The sequence below is a fragment of the Anser brachyrhynchus genome, assembly GCF_964034855.1.
Source record: "Anser brachyrhynchus genome assembly, chromosome: 13".
In the NCBI taxonomy this organism is placed as follows: Eukaryota; Metazoa; Chordata; class Aves; order Anseriformes; family Anatidae; genus Anser; species Anser brachyrhynchus.
The window spans coordinates 10,645,468-10,660,140 of NC_137708.1; the positions used below are offsets into that span (position 1 = coordinate 10,645,468).

At 60.1% G+C, this 14,673-nt stretch overlaps 1 protein-coding gene across 4 annotated transcripts in view; it reads right to left on the reverse strand.

Moving 5' to 3' along the window:
- The window catches only part of FRMPD3 (FERM and PDZ domain containing 3), a 45,902-nt gene that overhangs the window by 11,913 nt on the left and 19,316 nt on the right, over nucleotides 1-14,673 (reverse strand). The window contains exons 4-14 of one of the 4 annotated variants that reach the window (XM_080554646.1): nucleotides 11,420-11,574; nucleotides 11,082-11,184; nucleotides 10,915-10,960; nucleotides 10,281-10,385; nucleotides 9,502-9,609; nucleotides 9,062-9,193; nucleotides 8,841-8,960; nucleotides 8,607-8,743; nucleotides 7,902-8,025; nucleotides 7,714-7,803; nucleotides 5,955-6,134 (exon numbers count right to left, since the gene is read on the reverse strand). In XM_080554646.1, the coding sequence (XP_080410772.1) occupies nucleotides 5,955-6,134; nucleotides 7,714-7,803; nucleotides 7,902-8,025; nucleotides 8,607-8,743; nucleotides 8,841-8,960; nucleotides 9,062-9,193; nucleotides 9,502-9,609; nucleotides 10,281-10,385; nucleotides 10,915-10,960; nucleotides 11,082-11,184; nucleotides 11,420-11,567 (1,293 nt within the window). In that variant the 5' untranslated portion in view covers nucleotides 11,568-11,574. Of the gene's footprint in view, nucleotides 1-5,954; nucleotides 6,135-7,713; nucleotides 7,804-7,901; nucleotides 8,026-8,606; nucleotides 8,961-9,061; nucleotides 9,194-9,501; nucleotides 9,610-10,280; nucleotides 10,386-10,914; nucleotides 10,961-11,081; nucleotides 11,212-11,419; nucleotides 11,759-14,673 lie in introns of those variants that run through there. The other 3 variants (XM_080554648.1, XM_080554645.1, XM_080554647.1) reach the window with 3 other exon arrangements.

Here is a 14,673-nt window from a genome sequence, read left to right on the forward strand (position 1 = left end):
GAAAGGTAACCATGTGTTCCAGTTCTGCCATATGAAGCATCCTTAAAGCAAGGGCTAAGCATTCTTGTTTTTTTTTTTTTTCAAGCCATCTGTTGAATAAAGAGACATTTGCACATTTTTCCCCCTCTGTTATGCAGCAGTGAGGGTTTGAGTGCGAGCAACAAGAAATGAAGCAAACACCAAGGTGAGAGCGGCAATGCCTGGTGATTATCCACTGCTGCGTAATTAAACGATCCTTGAGTTTCGGGATGCTCCAGCTCACCCAGCAATGGGCTGTCGGGCCCTGCTGGCCACCAGCAGCCCAGCGATCAGCCCGCCTGCCCGCCGGGAGACCTGACCCAGGCAGAACAGCCCCGACCGGCACTTCTTGCCCACGAATAAAACACAAAGCACGCCAAAACGCTGCGAGGTCCCTGCCAGGTCTCCGAGCAAGCCCAGCCTCCAGGCTGGCCCCAGCAATCAGCGCCTTGCATGCCGGAGTTAATTGTAGCACGCTGCTCTGAAAGGGATAAATCTCAGTGCTGATTAACATTGCAGCTTAGCGAGGGGGCCCTGATAAGATTACTCTCGCTCCCTGCCAAGCGAGTGGTGTGAGAGTTCCTCGGGAATTGTCAGGCATTAAAACGCTGTTATTAGGGAAGCCGCTCATCGGCTGGGCAGCGCCAGCGTGAAGCCTTCTGCCCTCGCCCCTCCGCTGCCTTTGGGACTTCTGCCCCGGCGACAAAGCGCACTGAAAGTGGCCAGCAGGTCTGGGAACGCCTCGTGGGGCGGAGAGGCGAAGAGGCGAGGCGATGGCAGAAGCCCTGTTTCCTTTGGAAATCAGGCTACAGCGAGGAGGTGTGATGAGCGGCAGCTAACAGAGACGTTATTTTAAGGCTCCAGCAATCGTGGTCACCCTGTTCCAAGCAGGCAAGGAAAATGAGATCTTACAGAGACAGCCAGGCACAAGCGAGCTAAGCAAACATTTACACTCCGAACAGTTGCCTGAAAAATTTCCAGCTAACGTTGCTAAGGCTTTTACATCGTAAATTCGGGGCAGCTTTGCAGGGAGCTGCTCTAGGAAATAACGATGTGGGACTGTACTCTGTGCTTTGGGCTTCATTGGGATGCCAGTGTCCCGTGGCAAATGGGACTGACCTTTTCCTTGAAAACCTCCTGCGAGGGAGAGGGGACGCTGGTGGGCAGCTCCCCGGGGCTGGGGCTCACACAACATCCCTGGTGGCGATGTTTTATCTCCCTGCCTGAGCTCCAGGAGGTCCGACAGCAAGGCAGCAAGCTGAACACACATGGATTTTCACAGGTTTTCTAAATACAAAATGCAGTGCGTCTGTCCCAGCTGCTGTTCAGGGGCTGGGACCACTGTGGGGAAGAGGGGAGGGAGCCGAGGACAGGCAGGAACCAGCGCCTCGTGCAGGCAGGGCTGAAATCCAGGAGAAAATGAGAGGAAAGGTGAGTGCCGTCGGGATGCTGAACGAAGCCACGGGAACCAGGCTTCAGCAGCCCCACTGTTGACAAAGCAATGTGCCTTGCCACGAATTAAGTGTTAAAAAGAGAAAAAAAACCCAACAACCACAGGTATTCGTGCACGACAACAAAGTTTTGGAACATTTCGCCTACACACCTGCGGCCCTCCTCCTGCTCCTTCCCGCAGGCAGGTCTGTGCTGCGGCAGCCCCCGGGGTCTGCTCCCGTGGGGGCCGGGGATTTTTGTTGGGGCAGTGGCGCCTTGAGGATGAAAGCTAGCTTTACACAGAAACAAACTCACTGGGATAACTTTTAAAAAACGCCAAACAGCAGATGCACAGCGGGATGCACAGGTAAGGGCCCTTCTCAGACCTACAACAGGCCAACGTGAAAAGAAGCAAATATTAAAGAGAAAGCTCTTTCTGCCTCTAAATCCGCAACACCAGCCTGAAACCATTCATGTTTTGATCTTTCACTCATACTGGTTTTCTGGATTTTCTAGTCCTAATGAGCAAAGGGCGTTTTTTCACTTGAAGCTTCCTGCTTAGCAACCAATCCTGCCGGAAAGTAAAATAAAATACATTTATACTGGATAGGAGAGATGAGTTTTGCATTAGCTCATTAAGGACAGAATGCTTTTTCTATTATGTACTGCCTTTAAATCAACCCTCGATGTCCTTCTGAAGGGTATTCTCCTGTTCAGGCAAAGGTGAAGGTTTCGTAGAAGAACATCTGGATGAAATTTTATGGCCAGGGTTATGTTAGAGGATGTTAGCAGTCCTGATATTTAAATTAATTTATGACCTGATCTGTGCAAGCTCTAACCCTTAAGCTTATGTGTATTTCCTTTTAATCTCCTCTCTTCATCATGCACTTTGGGTCTTACACTGCTTCCCTTAATGCAGCGCAGGAGAAAGTTGGGACATGAATTTACATAATTTATGTTCCCTGGCTTACCTGAGGTGTTCTGCCAAGTTTATATTTAATAATATAGGCACCGGGGCCTAACAAGACAGCAGTCAATTTTTCACGTGCACCCGACCTTTCCTTCCCTCCCTCTAAGCGTTATTAACTCGGCTCTATCGATACCGGGCTTGTTGTGATTAGGACCATTATTTCTCATTTGTTGATCAATACAGCTCCTGGCTTGGTTTGCAGCACATCTGCAGCTTTCGCAGCGGTGCTCTCGTTCGTCGGGATTTCAGCAGCCGCCCCTTCTGCGGGATGCTGTCCCTGCTCCCTGCATGCTCTGGCAAAACGGGGGGCTGCTTTTGGCACCCTCTGCACCTCCCGTTTGCTGACACCAGCCCTCGGGGTGCGTGAGCTCGCAGCACCTCGTGCCGTGCTCGTCCCCACGGCACCAGATGCCTGAGGTCTGTTTGGTTGTTCTTTTTTTCTTAATAAACGAATCAAATCTGGCTGCGCAGGCTGGGTAAGTCATCCCCTCCGCATGCTGCCTGCACCTCGTGCCGCTGGCCGGCTCCCAGCCCCTCTCCGGGTGCCTGGGGCTGGCGCCGCTGCGTGCCCTGCATTCAGTCACGGCCCAAAGGCTCCGCGCGCGGGAACGGCACCTCCCCGCCCCGACACCGAGACAAAGGAAATCTCGCTCTCACGGTGTTTCAGAATGGCTCAGTGCAAAGAAAACTAGTAAGATTAATTCGGCTTCAGGAAGCAGCTTCTGGCATCAGTCTCGAGCCGCGCTCTTTGCGTGGAAGAGATCTGACGGCTCCAGTCGCTGCTTGCACGAGCAGGAGCGGTGCTGGCCTCGGCTGCCCAGCGTGGTGGGACTCCCCGTGGCTTTCGTCTCATCCACGCACACCAGCAAATGCCCGTTCACCACCTGCCCTGGCACGCATGTTCCCCTGCACCTCCTATTTCTGGGGAGAGAGGGGGCCGGGCAGGAGCTGCCTGGCTCCCCGGCAAGGCGAGCGGGCCGCAGCCGGACACGCGCGGCGCTTTTATCTCTGTCACTGCCTGGAGGCATGCCCGGGGCCCCCGGGATGCTGAAATCGATAGCCAGATCCCAGGCGCGGCAGCAGCCGGGGACCTTTCTGAATTAATTTTCCCTTTGTTTTCCTGTGCCGAGCCTTGATCTCGGCTAAACTGCCGGCTGGCGGCAGGTCCTGCTGGGACACACGGAGCCAATTACCCTCGTGCCCGTGATTAAATGGCGTGGGCCGGCAGCCAGCCGCTGCGCAGCCCAGGACGGCTGCTCCCTGCAGGCACGGGGATGCTTCCCGCTGCGGGCGCTCCTCCGGGCTCGGCTGGGAGGTTCGGCTGCCCCCGAGCTCCTCTTCCAGCCCCTTTTCAGGGGTTCCAGAAGCTTCTTGCCAATATTAATTCTGTCGTAATGAAAAGCTTAGCAGCGTGGAGCTGCGTAGAGCAGGAAGGAAAGATGCTTCACTTGAAAAGGGTTTTTAGCGAGAACGTAACCTCTGCATCTGCGGGAACCGCCAGAGCCACGTGGGCAGGGACGCAGCTGGTAGGAAGCGCTGGGCTGGATACGGGGGGCGGCTCTGATGTCCCCAGCTGCCACCATGTCCCAACGCAGGAGCTGGGAGGAGCGTGGGGAGCCTACGAGCTCCAGAACCAAGGCTCAAGCCCAGCAAGTCAGAACAAAAACCCTTCCTGGACCCAGCAGCAGAGACCTCGAGGCTTTTGGTCCCTGCGCCAGCCTCCTGCCAGCACCTGGTCCCCCCCCAGTCCCTCTGCCACTGTCGCAGTGGCAGCGAGAGAGCAAAGCAGAGGCTCTGCCTGGGTTTTGTACCCAGAACAGGCTGTCTGAAACACCGACTGAAGCCTGGGATGGAAAAGCTCCAAAACAAAGCTATTACTGCCCGGTGAATAATTTATAAGACAACCACCACTTCTTTTCCTCCTGAACTAAACACAAATGGTTTGTGATCTGCTCAGGCTCGCTTCTTACCTGGAAATCTTCCCCAGCGCACTCCTGGCAGGCGGGTCTGGGCTGCAGAGGCAGGCGAGGGTGTTTGGGTGGCCGAGGGCTGCTCCTCGTCCCGATCCCTTTTTTAACCCTTAGGATCAGCACTAAACCTGGCGCACGGAAACCCAGCCCAGCCCTTCCGCACCGACCCCATACCCATCGCTCAACATCTGCCGTTTCCACAGTAACCCAGCAAGCAGCTGCGGCAGACACGGCACAGGTTTGGGCTGGCTCGCCTCTGTCCCAGCCTTCGGAGGTGCTCCCAGGCTGGCACCCCCGGTACAGCCCCAGCCCGGGGACCCTCACAGCCTCTCCCTGCCCCGACAGGCTCGGGGACTCGTGTGGATTTGACCAGAGGTCCCCAGAGGGGTAGGACACGGCTATCTCTATCAGGCTGCGAATCACGGAGGGAACGGATTTATTTGCAACCCCGTGTCTTAGCCAGCGACACGTTCCGTACCATGCAGTAATTGCAGGAAGCAGATTAGCGCTTCAAGGTAATGATCTCGTTGCCAGCTTTTCTTAGCCAGCCTCATCCATCGCTGTCCTGTGTAGGATGAGCATATGCCTCGTTTTGGAGCAGATATCCTGCCTTTAAAGCCCAGCCCTTCGGATAGCAGTTAAATGAAGACAGACTGCAGCAGCCCGTGCCCCGGCGGGGTGCTGCTGGGCCTCACCCACGGGATGTTCTCCCCTCTCCAGAGGCACAGGGGGATTTCAGCGGCTGGAGGCAGCCGTCTGCAGTTTCTCAGGGAGATAAAGCCACTGTGCGTGCGTGCCCACGGGAAGGTGCACGGGAGTACTGCCTTTTCTCAAGCGACCGGGAGGTGGATGGAGGGGATATGGAAAAAGGCTGCTCCTCCAGCAGGCGAGGACCTCCCGGCCCAGTGCTAAAGTCTGCCAGGAGAGGAGGCAGCAGGAGAATCCTAAACAAATCCCCCGTCGCTACATCTGCGAGGCTGCAGCTGAAATAGGGACCACAAGGCAAGGGCTGCAGAGAGGCTGAGAGACCCCACAGGAGATGTGGAAACGCAGAGGCAGCCCGAGAAGGAGCTCAGCTTCACTGAAGGGTTTAGTGGATCAGGCACCACAGAAGTCAGTAAAGCTCCCAGCGTATTGCTGGCAATCCTTCTGAAGAGTTTGGGAATGGGGAGAGAGAAAAGAGGGTGGGAGGGGTGGGGAGGGGTGGCAGGGATGTGACCGGAGGGGCCACCGCTGCACCACGCACGGAGGGCACGGGAGGGCAGGGTGGTTACGCACAGACCCCAGGAGGGCATTTACACCACCGAGGGGCTTACTAGAGCCGGGGACACCCATACCCAGGGGTGGCCGTGGATCTCTTCTCACACCGAGCCTGACAGCCTGGTCCCAGCATTTCCAGTCCCAACAACCCCGCGTGGCTCGGCGAGCTCCACCTCGTGCTACTGCACAAAACCTCGGCAGTGCCCTGCAGTGCCTGCACCCACCCCGGCCACAGCCACGGACCGCTCCTCTCGCCCCAGCAGCCCCCGGACCCGAGGCCGTCTCCTGGGGTGCCCGGTGCCTACCTTGGCATCCAGGATGCTCGTCTCCACCCGGGCCACCCCCTGGTTCTCCCTGAACAGCTGGATCTTGCTGACCTTGCTGAACTCGGACAGCACGGTGGTCAGGTTGGTCTTGAGGTCGATGACGTGGCTGATGCCGTGCCGGGGGCCCACCAGCAGCGTGGTGGCTGGCTGCTTCTCGTCCTGGGCGCACGGAGAAAGGGAGACAGACAGACGGACAGACGTCAATAAACGCATCCACGGGCGAGGGAGAGATGTCAGGAGCTCGGCCGGCTCCTGCTACGGCCGGGGGCGGAGGTGGCTGGCGGGGAGCAGCGGGTGAAGCTGGTGCCAGGCCCCCTCCCCGAGCCTCTCTGCAGAGCCGGCAGCAGCGTGCACGGGGTGCCAAGGCTATTTAAATCTCCAGCCCCGAACTGACCGTCCACATGAAATATTCAGGCCTGCTGGTGTCACTACAGCGAAGTGGGAGCGTGTTACAAATCTGCCTGATTTGACATCGCCGCTGAGGGAGGGAAGCAGAGGAGGGAGCGAGGGAGTGAATGCATTTTAAATGAGAAGAAAGACTGAAGCCTTGACTGAAATTGGTATCTTCCTTGTCCTGGTCTGCCCAGCACGGATGCTCCAAGCCAGACCTGGGCAGGCCAGCGCAGAAGAGAATAAGGAAATACTTTTTACTGCTCGATTCTGTGGCTCATATGGTTGAATACGTGGTTCAGCTCCTAGCCCGGCTTGCTCAGCTGGCTCAGAGGCACAGCTGTGGTCTCAGAGATGAAACAAAAAGCCAGGCACCCCCACCAGGGATGATTTTCCCAATGCTACAGAGCCAAGCAGGGTTGGAGGCACAGCTCCAACCGCCCAGCACCTATGAGATATAGCGTGGTTCTGCACCCACTTATTTCTTAGGAGCTCCCAGACACGGTGAGAACAAAATCCATCACGGGCTGCAAGAAATCAAACCCAGGGGGTGAAGCCGGAGAAGCCAGGAAGCTGCTGAGCCCTCGGGTGGGGGTGAGAGGTGATGGTGGCGGAGGTGACACTTACACGGAGTCCCCTGGATGGGAGGTGGAGCGAGAGGGATGGAGATGGAGAGGTGAGGCAGGCAGCGGGGAGCCTTAGCAGGTCCTCCGTTCTCCTGTTTGGCTCGGTGGCTTTCCTCCTGCCATGGAGAAAGTGAGGTGGCTTGGGTGAGGGGTGGAGATGCCTCTGATGGAGATGAGGGAGGAGTGAGGTGGCAGCTTCGAGAGCCACCAAGCGGCGGTGGGGCTGGGCCAGCACTCACGGAGATGGCAGGGCCAGCTGAGCTACTCCCTGCACGGACAAGCAGGGGATGGGTGGCCTTTGCCAAGGGTCACCCTCCTCTGAGAGGGACGGCAGCACGCGGCCAGCCTCCCCGGAGCTGGAGGAGGAGAGCAGAGCGCTGTGAAGAGTGTCCCAGCTGGATGGTGTGGATGGGGAGCCTGGGGGATGTGAGCACATGCCTGGCACTACCGCAGCTTCACCGAGCAGATCACCTCGTCGCCCAAAAGGCCGCCAAGAAAGGAGCAGAGCCCCGGCCCTGCAGATCCAACCTGCTGTCGGCAGGTCTGAAGGCTTTTCTGGAGGGGCTCGCATTCCAGACGGGGCCCGGGAGGACAGAACAGATCGGGGAAGTGCACACAGAGCGGACACCCCTGCAGGAGCCACGGACGCATCTCCCCCAGCTCTCCCCCCGGCCACACGCTCAGGACCGGAGCCAAACACCTCCCCTCCCGAGCTACCGTACCAGGCCCACGGTGCTGAAGAGGACCCCGGCGAAGGTGGGCAGCTCGTTCAGGATCCTCAGGTACTGCAGCTTGGCCTGGGCAGCGGAGACCTGACCAAAGACATGGCACGGGCCATCACCACCAGCGTGACATCCGCGACGTCACCCCACCGGCACCGAGGTGCGGCAGGGCGGGCTGGTGGGCTCACCTTGGTGCCGCCGGGCTGGTTCTGGTGGGCTTTGAGCTGCTGCGAGAGGGATTTGCGGAGGCTCTTCTCCTTGACGAGCTGCAGCAGCGAGGGGGGCAGGAAGGGCTCCAGGCCCCACTCCTTCCTGCGGGAGGGAGCAGCCTCAACTGGGGCACCCCGAGTGCTGGGCACCGCCGCTGGGGAGCCCTGCCTGGGGGACCAGCATGGGGACAGGAGGGCAGAGAGGGCCAGCAGGCAGGGCTGCCGCCGGAGAGCATCCTCTTGCCGTGAGAGGGAGCCAGAACTGCAGCTCGGTGTCGCCGCCGCAGCAGTGAGAGCCCTGGCGTGGGTCCCCATGGGGAAGGGGTGCACAGCGGTGAGAAGGCCTCGCCGCCATGTGAGGTTTTGCTGGGCAAATCCCCAAAGCTCTTTTTTGAGGTTCCCCCCCTGCATGCCATCTCCCTCCCTGCACACCCTGGGCAAGGCCACCCTGCGCTTCGTATGGATTTAAGGCCCCGGAGGAGCCGCAGCAGGGCTGAGCCACGGCCACAGGGCTCGGCGGTGTGCTGGTGTCACACAGCCACAGAGCTTCTCCTCGCCCGGGACGCCAGGTGGGAAATCAGCCCGGCTTCCCCTGGGGATGCTCCTGGGCTCCCAGCACACGCCTCCCCAGCCCCAGGGAGGCTGCTGTGAGTGGGCCTGGCGGGGCCAGGGATCGGGACTCACTCCACGTTCTTGAGGGACACCTTCTGGCTGGGCCGCGTGGCCGCCACGGTGATGTAGATGTGGAGGGCAGCCAGCCCCAGCAGCATCTCCGGCTTGGGGTCCACGCCGAAGCGCTCTCTGATCACGTCGTTGCGGCTCTGCGGGGTAGAGGAGAGGTGTCCTCAGGGACCCGGGGGCAGCCGGCACCCTCCTCACGGGGATGGAGCGGGCGCTGGGAGGACGTCCCGTCCCTACCTGGATGTAGAGGTACTCGAAGGCCGCGGGGTCGCGGCGCAGCAGCTCCACGGGGTCTTTGGGGAAGAAGCTGACGCGGAAGAGGCACCTCATGCCGTGGTAGTGTGTCCGCTGCACGACCTGGGGCCGGAGCAGATGGGGTTGGTGAGCCCACGGCACGAGCCCCGCGCTCCTGATTTTGGGGCAGGAGCCTGCCCGCGCGCCGGCACGCGGGGGCTTACGTGGGCCAGCGGCTGCTTGTCCTGGAGCAGCAGGAAGCGGTGGCTCTGCTCCGGGCTCGAGTACTCCAGGACCAGGGCGAAGTGCTCGATGTGCCGCAGGGACAGGCGGTCCTGCAACGTCACCATCACGTCCTGCAAACGCCACAGACGGGCTTGGGTGCGGGGCAGCGGCTGCCTCCTTTCTGGGGCATGGGGGGGCCGGCACCCGACCGAGAGCTGCCTCGCCCCAGCACCCAGGGCCAGGCCGGTGCAGGATGCGGCCCCAGAGTTGGCACCCAGGAGGTGCTGGCTGCAGCACACGTCACCCAGGGATGCCAAGGGGCTCGCTGTTATGTCATGGCAGTTCGCAGGTGCTTGTACAAGGAAGCAAGAGACAGAGAAAAAATGGAGAAGGGAGCACCGCTGCGGTGCCGGGGAGGGGAGGAGCGGGGGGGGCCCACCTTCACAGTGGTTCGGCCATCGAACGTGAAGGACTTGATCTGCCCGTTCTCCAGGAAAACCTTCAGCACGTTGGGGATGAGGAGGAGAGCTTCCTTCTTCAGCATGTCCTGCAGGGGAAGCGGGAGGGTGGGGATGGAGGGGAGGAGGCAGAGAGAACGGCTGTCTGATGGAGTGCTGACAGCATCCCTCGCTTCCCTGCATTCGTGCGCTCAGAGGCACATTTCCCTCGAAAACCCAGCCTCTCCGTGGAGCATTTAGAAGCACAGAGCCTGAGTGATTCAGGGCTGCCTGATGGAGTCACCTGCCCAGCCGCCAGCAGCGAGCATCCCACTTGGTCAGGCGCATCCCAGCGGGGTGTCTGGAGCCTGCCCGGCAGAGGGGAGCTGCTGGGGGGGCTCAGAGCCGACCGCCTCTTTCCTGGCCCCCAGCCCAAGTTTAGCCCCCTTCAGCCTTGCTCGAGCCCTGGGCAGGCAGTGGGGTGACAGCTGATTTTATTTAGTGAGCAGCGCTTCGATCAGATAATTACCTAATTGATTTTGCTTAAAAATAGAATTTGCTAGAAGCGCTTTGAGTGTCTTTTTTTTTTTTTGTACTAGTGCTGCTTAATAAAACCCTCCTGCAATTAACAAATGATGCCACTGAGCTGGAACATCACTGCAGCACAGCAGCTCCCCGCAGCCATGCCCCGGCCAGCCCACCCCTCTCAGGGGCGCTCCTTCGAAGCCTTTTGCCACGGGGACACACTGGGTGCCATGGGAGGGCAGCGGGCAGGACTCACTGGGTCTGTCTCGCCGACCGTCACCTGCTCTGAAAAGCGGACCTTCGCCGGGTTGGACCTCAGCTTCGCCTTCTTGGCTGCGCTGATGAAAGCGGATTTGGGGGACTGGAAAGAGAGCGCTGGGTAAATCACCTACACTGGTAATGCAGCGCGGGGAAAGCCCGGCACGGAGAAAGGAGAACGCCAGGGGAGCAAACACCGTCACGACACGGTGCCGGTGCCAGTCGTGCCATAAACCTGGGGCCTGGCAGCCCCATCTCGCCAGGGACTCGCAGCCGGCATGCTGGGTCACTTCAGCAGGCATGCCTGGTGGCCCCCACAAGCATCCTTGATTATTATCAAGAATTATCAGGATTATTATAGAAGGGAGATTCTCCCTCCCTCTGTCCCACGAGGAGGTGGTTTCATGAGCAATGAGGACAGGGAGATGCATGCACTCGTGGCAGCTCTGAGAGCCAAGAGCTCAGAAGAGCAGTGGGGTGGTGGGAAGCCGGCCTGACACCTCAGCTGAGCCAGCGGTCTCCTGGGGCCCCCAAAACCCCACCCTGGTCTCCCAAAGGGCTGCTAATCCCCATCCCATCTCCCCTGATCGGCTCTCCGGGGGCTGGCCGTGGCACCCGTTGCCTGCTCTCACCTGGTGGGTGTGCAGGACCGTGAGGATGATGAAGTCTTTGGCCTTCCTACGACAGAAAGGAGAGGGGAAGGAGGACAGGTTTGCTCAACACACGGCCTCGTGAGCGCTCAGCCGGCACAGTCCTGCACCCCTCCCGGGGCGGACGATGAACAGGTTGCTGCCCTCACCTGACGAGCTCGATGAACCTCTCTCTGGGGGCTTCACTCACATCCTCATCATTGATGGCCAAAATCTGGTCTCCTGGCAGGAGTTTGTCCTCAGAGGGGCCACCTGCCAGGACAGAGGGTCAGCGCTGGGCTGGCCGGGGGTGGTGGTGACATTCCCAGCCAGGAATTAAGGTCCCAACCACCCCCAAAGCATTTACCCGCGTACGTGGCCACAGAGGGGACCCCGTGGGCCCACCGGAGGGGACAGACGGGGACAGGAGGCCGGGGAGGGGCTGCCACGGGGGAAGGCGCTCCGGGAGCCACGAGGTAATGCCCCGGGCCCCCCCCGTGCACCTTACCTGCTGCCACCGAGCGCACCACCACGGGCCTCTCGCTGCCGGCCACGAAGCCGAATCCGTAGCGGGGGTGGCGCAGGACCGTCACCTGTCGGAGCGTGTCCGCAGGCAGCTGCCCACATTCCATATCATCGCCGCGCTCCTCCGGCATCACATGGCTGCGCCGCACAGCGAGGGGGGCGGGATGTAACGCATCACCCCCGCTGCAAAGGCAGCTTTCCCCCCCCTGCCCCAAATCCCCTGGGACCCAGAGGACAGCCCGCTGACGGCAGCTTGGCGGGTGGCACCTCACGGGTAAGTTTTCCTGTCCCAGCCTCTCACCGCCCCATCCCTGTCCCCGCGACTCGCTCTGTCCCTACTCTTGACTCTTCCCATGCAGACCCTTGGCATCCTCGGCACAGGTGGAATCAAATCTAGCCTAAAAAAAATCAGGATTAGGACAGACCGAGCTGCCGCTGCTCAACGTGACGAGTCCCCAGCACCCGCCCAGGGGCCTCCTGCAGCTGGGGAGAGCCAGCCCGGCGCGAGGTGATGCTGAACCTGCCCGGGGCATCCCGCAGCGATGCCGGCTGCGGTGCTGGGGCCAGCAGGGCCGGGCTGCCAGCCGGTTAGCAGGGAGCAAGGCCAGCGAGGTGGGGACAGCTGCGGAGCGCAGCCAGGGCAGATGGCAGCGCGCGCGGCCACCGCCAGACAAACGACGCGATGAACATGCCGTTGTTTCTGTGCCGCTCATTGCTTGTTCCTGTCCAGACTATTTAGCCTGCTTAAAAAAGATCCTTCCCAGCCTTTTTGGCAACACATCAATTGTTCTGTCTCTTATCAGTTTAGGGTTTGACGCATCACCCATCTAGTCCAATCCGTCTGCATTCCCGATGCCCCCCTCCCACTGCGGGCACCTGGCGCAGGGCGGCGAGGAACAACTGCGGGACGAGAGGGGCTGGAGCCCCTGGCAGCTCAGCACCAGCCTGTGCTCCAGGGGCCACCTGTCCCAAGAGGCTTTAAGGGAGCCGGGTCCGGCTTCGTCCCAGGGAAGGAACCTCTGAGGGGTGGAAGGGAGCGGGCATTTCCTTGGGGGGGGCACAGCACACCCACAGGAGGTCCCAGCGGGGTGCAGCACCCGCGGGCACGGGGGGCTCCATCTCCCGCAGGACGCAGCCGCAGGGAGCGCCCTCAGTGCCAGCTCCCCTGCCGCTGGCTCTGCGCTGCCTCATTATCTGCTCTGCTGCTCCCACGAGCATTTAAAAAAAAAAAAAAACAGCAAAAAAAAAAAAACCTGCACAATTCAAACAATTTTCTTAAATGGACATTATCCAAGGACATTGTCTGCTGCTGAAAAGGCGACTGAACGTAACGTCGCATCTCCGGCACGCCTGGCACGGCCAGGGAGAACGCCTGCTGTTTGCAGAGAGGGAGCTGGCTGCAACAGACAGCACAGCCGCCGAGCAAACCTCCCCCCCTGCCACCCCCAGGCTGCCCCCAGCAGCCGCAGCCCCCAGCCTCTCACACCTGACGAGCCCCAGCAGCGTGCAAGAGTGAGGACGATGGTACAACAACTGCAGGCTGGCAACACTCGGATGCTCAACACCATTGCTCTGGGGAAACTGAGGCAGGGGGTTGCAAAGTCACTGACAAGCCCTGGAGCCACAGCTGTCCCATTGAAGCTGTTAGGGCCCCAGATCTGTCCCGCAGCACGCGTCCTGTCTGCGAAATGGGAACTCTGCGGCGCCCGTAGGAGCTGCAAATAGCCCCGCAGCTGCAGTGCCAGCATCAGCCCCACCGAGCCCGTGGCTCCTGGAGGACCAGCAGCTGCTCACGCGGCTGAATGACCATCTGTAAGAGGTTAGCAGGGAAACCTTTGCAACTTAAAAGGAGAAAAGCAGAAAGGCGCACCTCGTTTCAGCCATAACCAGGTCTGCTGTCCGATGTTAAAGGGAAGAGGGGAATAAAACGCTGCATACTGACAATAAAACTCCTTTACCAGGCTCTTAAGCTGCTCCTCTCCTGATAAGACTTTGATGCTGCAGAAGCATTACCAGGAAATTAAATAAAAGAGGACCAGTGTCCTCGTAAGCATGACTTATCCACTCCTGGCGAAGCAGTAATGTGCTCGCCAGCAGGTACGACATGCCTCTCTGGGGCTGAGGCCGTGAGCATCCATCCCACGGCAGCTCTCCTGCACCAGCCCTGGGGCACGGCGCTCACTCAGCCCCCAGCCATGTGCTGGCGAGCAAACCCTCGAGCAGCAGCGGCGGCTCTCCCCCTAAGGCTCCGTAACTCCGGCTTGGCTGTTCTCGCCGTGTCCCTGCTGCCGCCCCGGGATGCCCCGGCACAGCACACCGGCCGGGTGCAGAGCCATCGCTTCCCCCACACGGGTACGGGCAGAGCAAGGCTTACTCCAAAAGGCAACGTGTGCGTTTTTAATTTCCTACTGCAATAAATCTCCGCACCCTCTAAGGACCGGATTTCTGCCTCTGCTTTTAGTGCTGACTAAAAGATCTTTACCGGCAGGAAAAGCCGCCAGAACAAACCAGTGCCAGGCCCAAACTGGGAGCAAGGGGCTGCATCTACACCCGGCTGCCTTCAAGCAGGATGGCACCATACAGAAACGCTTCCTGTGGCTCCAGAAGGGCTTCGTTTGAAACAGGTCCTACTCAACACCACCGAGGAAAAAAAAAACACAACAACAACAAAACCCTTAAAACAGGCTGGGGGCATACAGATAGACGTTCACACTGCCTCGGTTCAGTTCTCAGGGGAGGTTACATGGAACAAACACCGAGGTGCTGGGCAGGCTGCGGGCCCAGGCCCAGAGCAGGAGGAGCGGTTCCCTCCCGTGCCCGAGCCTCTTGCCGGCAGGCCGGGTGCGTGCACCGCGTGCAGGCGGAGCTCCAGCACTGGGTGCCAGCTCTCCTCCCGCTTCCTCTGCTGCCGCGAAGAGCCGAGAACAAACAGAGCCTTTGGATCCCTGTCCCTCCTGCCGCAGAGCTCTGCCCGGCTCCTCCATCTGCCGGGCTGCAGTTGGCGAGCGGCTTGCGAGGCATGTGGGATCCTGCGCACGTGTGGCAGAGGCAGGGAACGCCGGGGAGCAGGCCAGGAGCTGTTTTATGGGCAGCATACGGCAGCTCCGGCCCTGGGTGCTGGTCTCCAGCCCAGAGGAAGCCTGCGGGGCTCCTGGGGCCCGGGACCAGCAGCGGGGACAGGAGCAGAGCGGGCAGGAGCACCGGGGTGCGTGGCAGCTCCACCGGCCCGGCACGGCC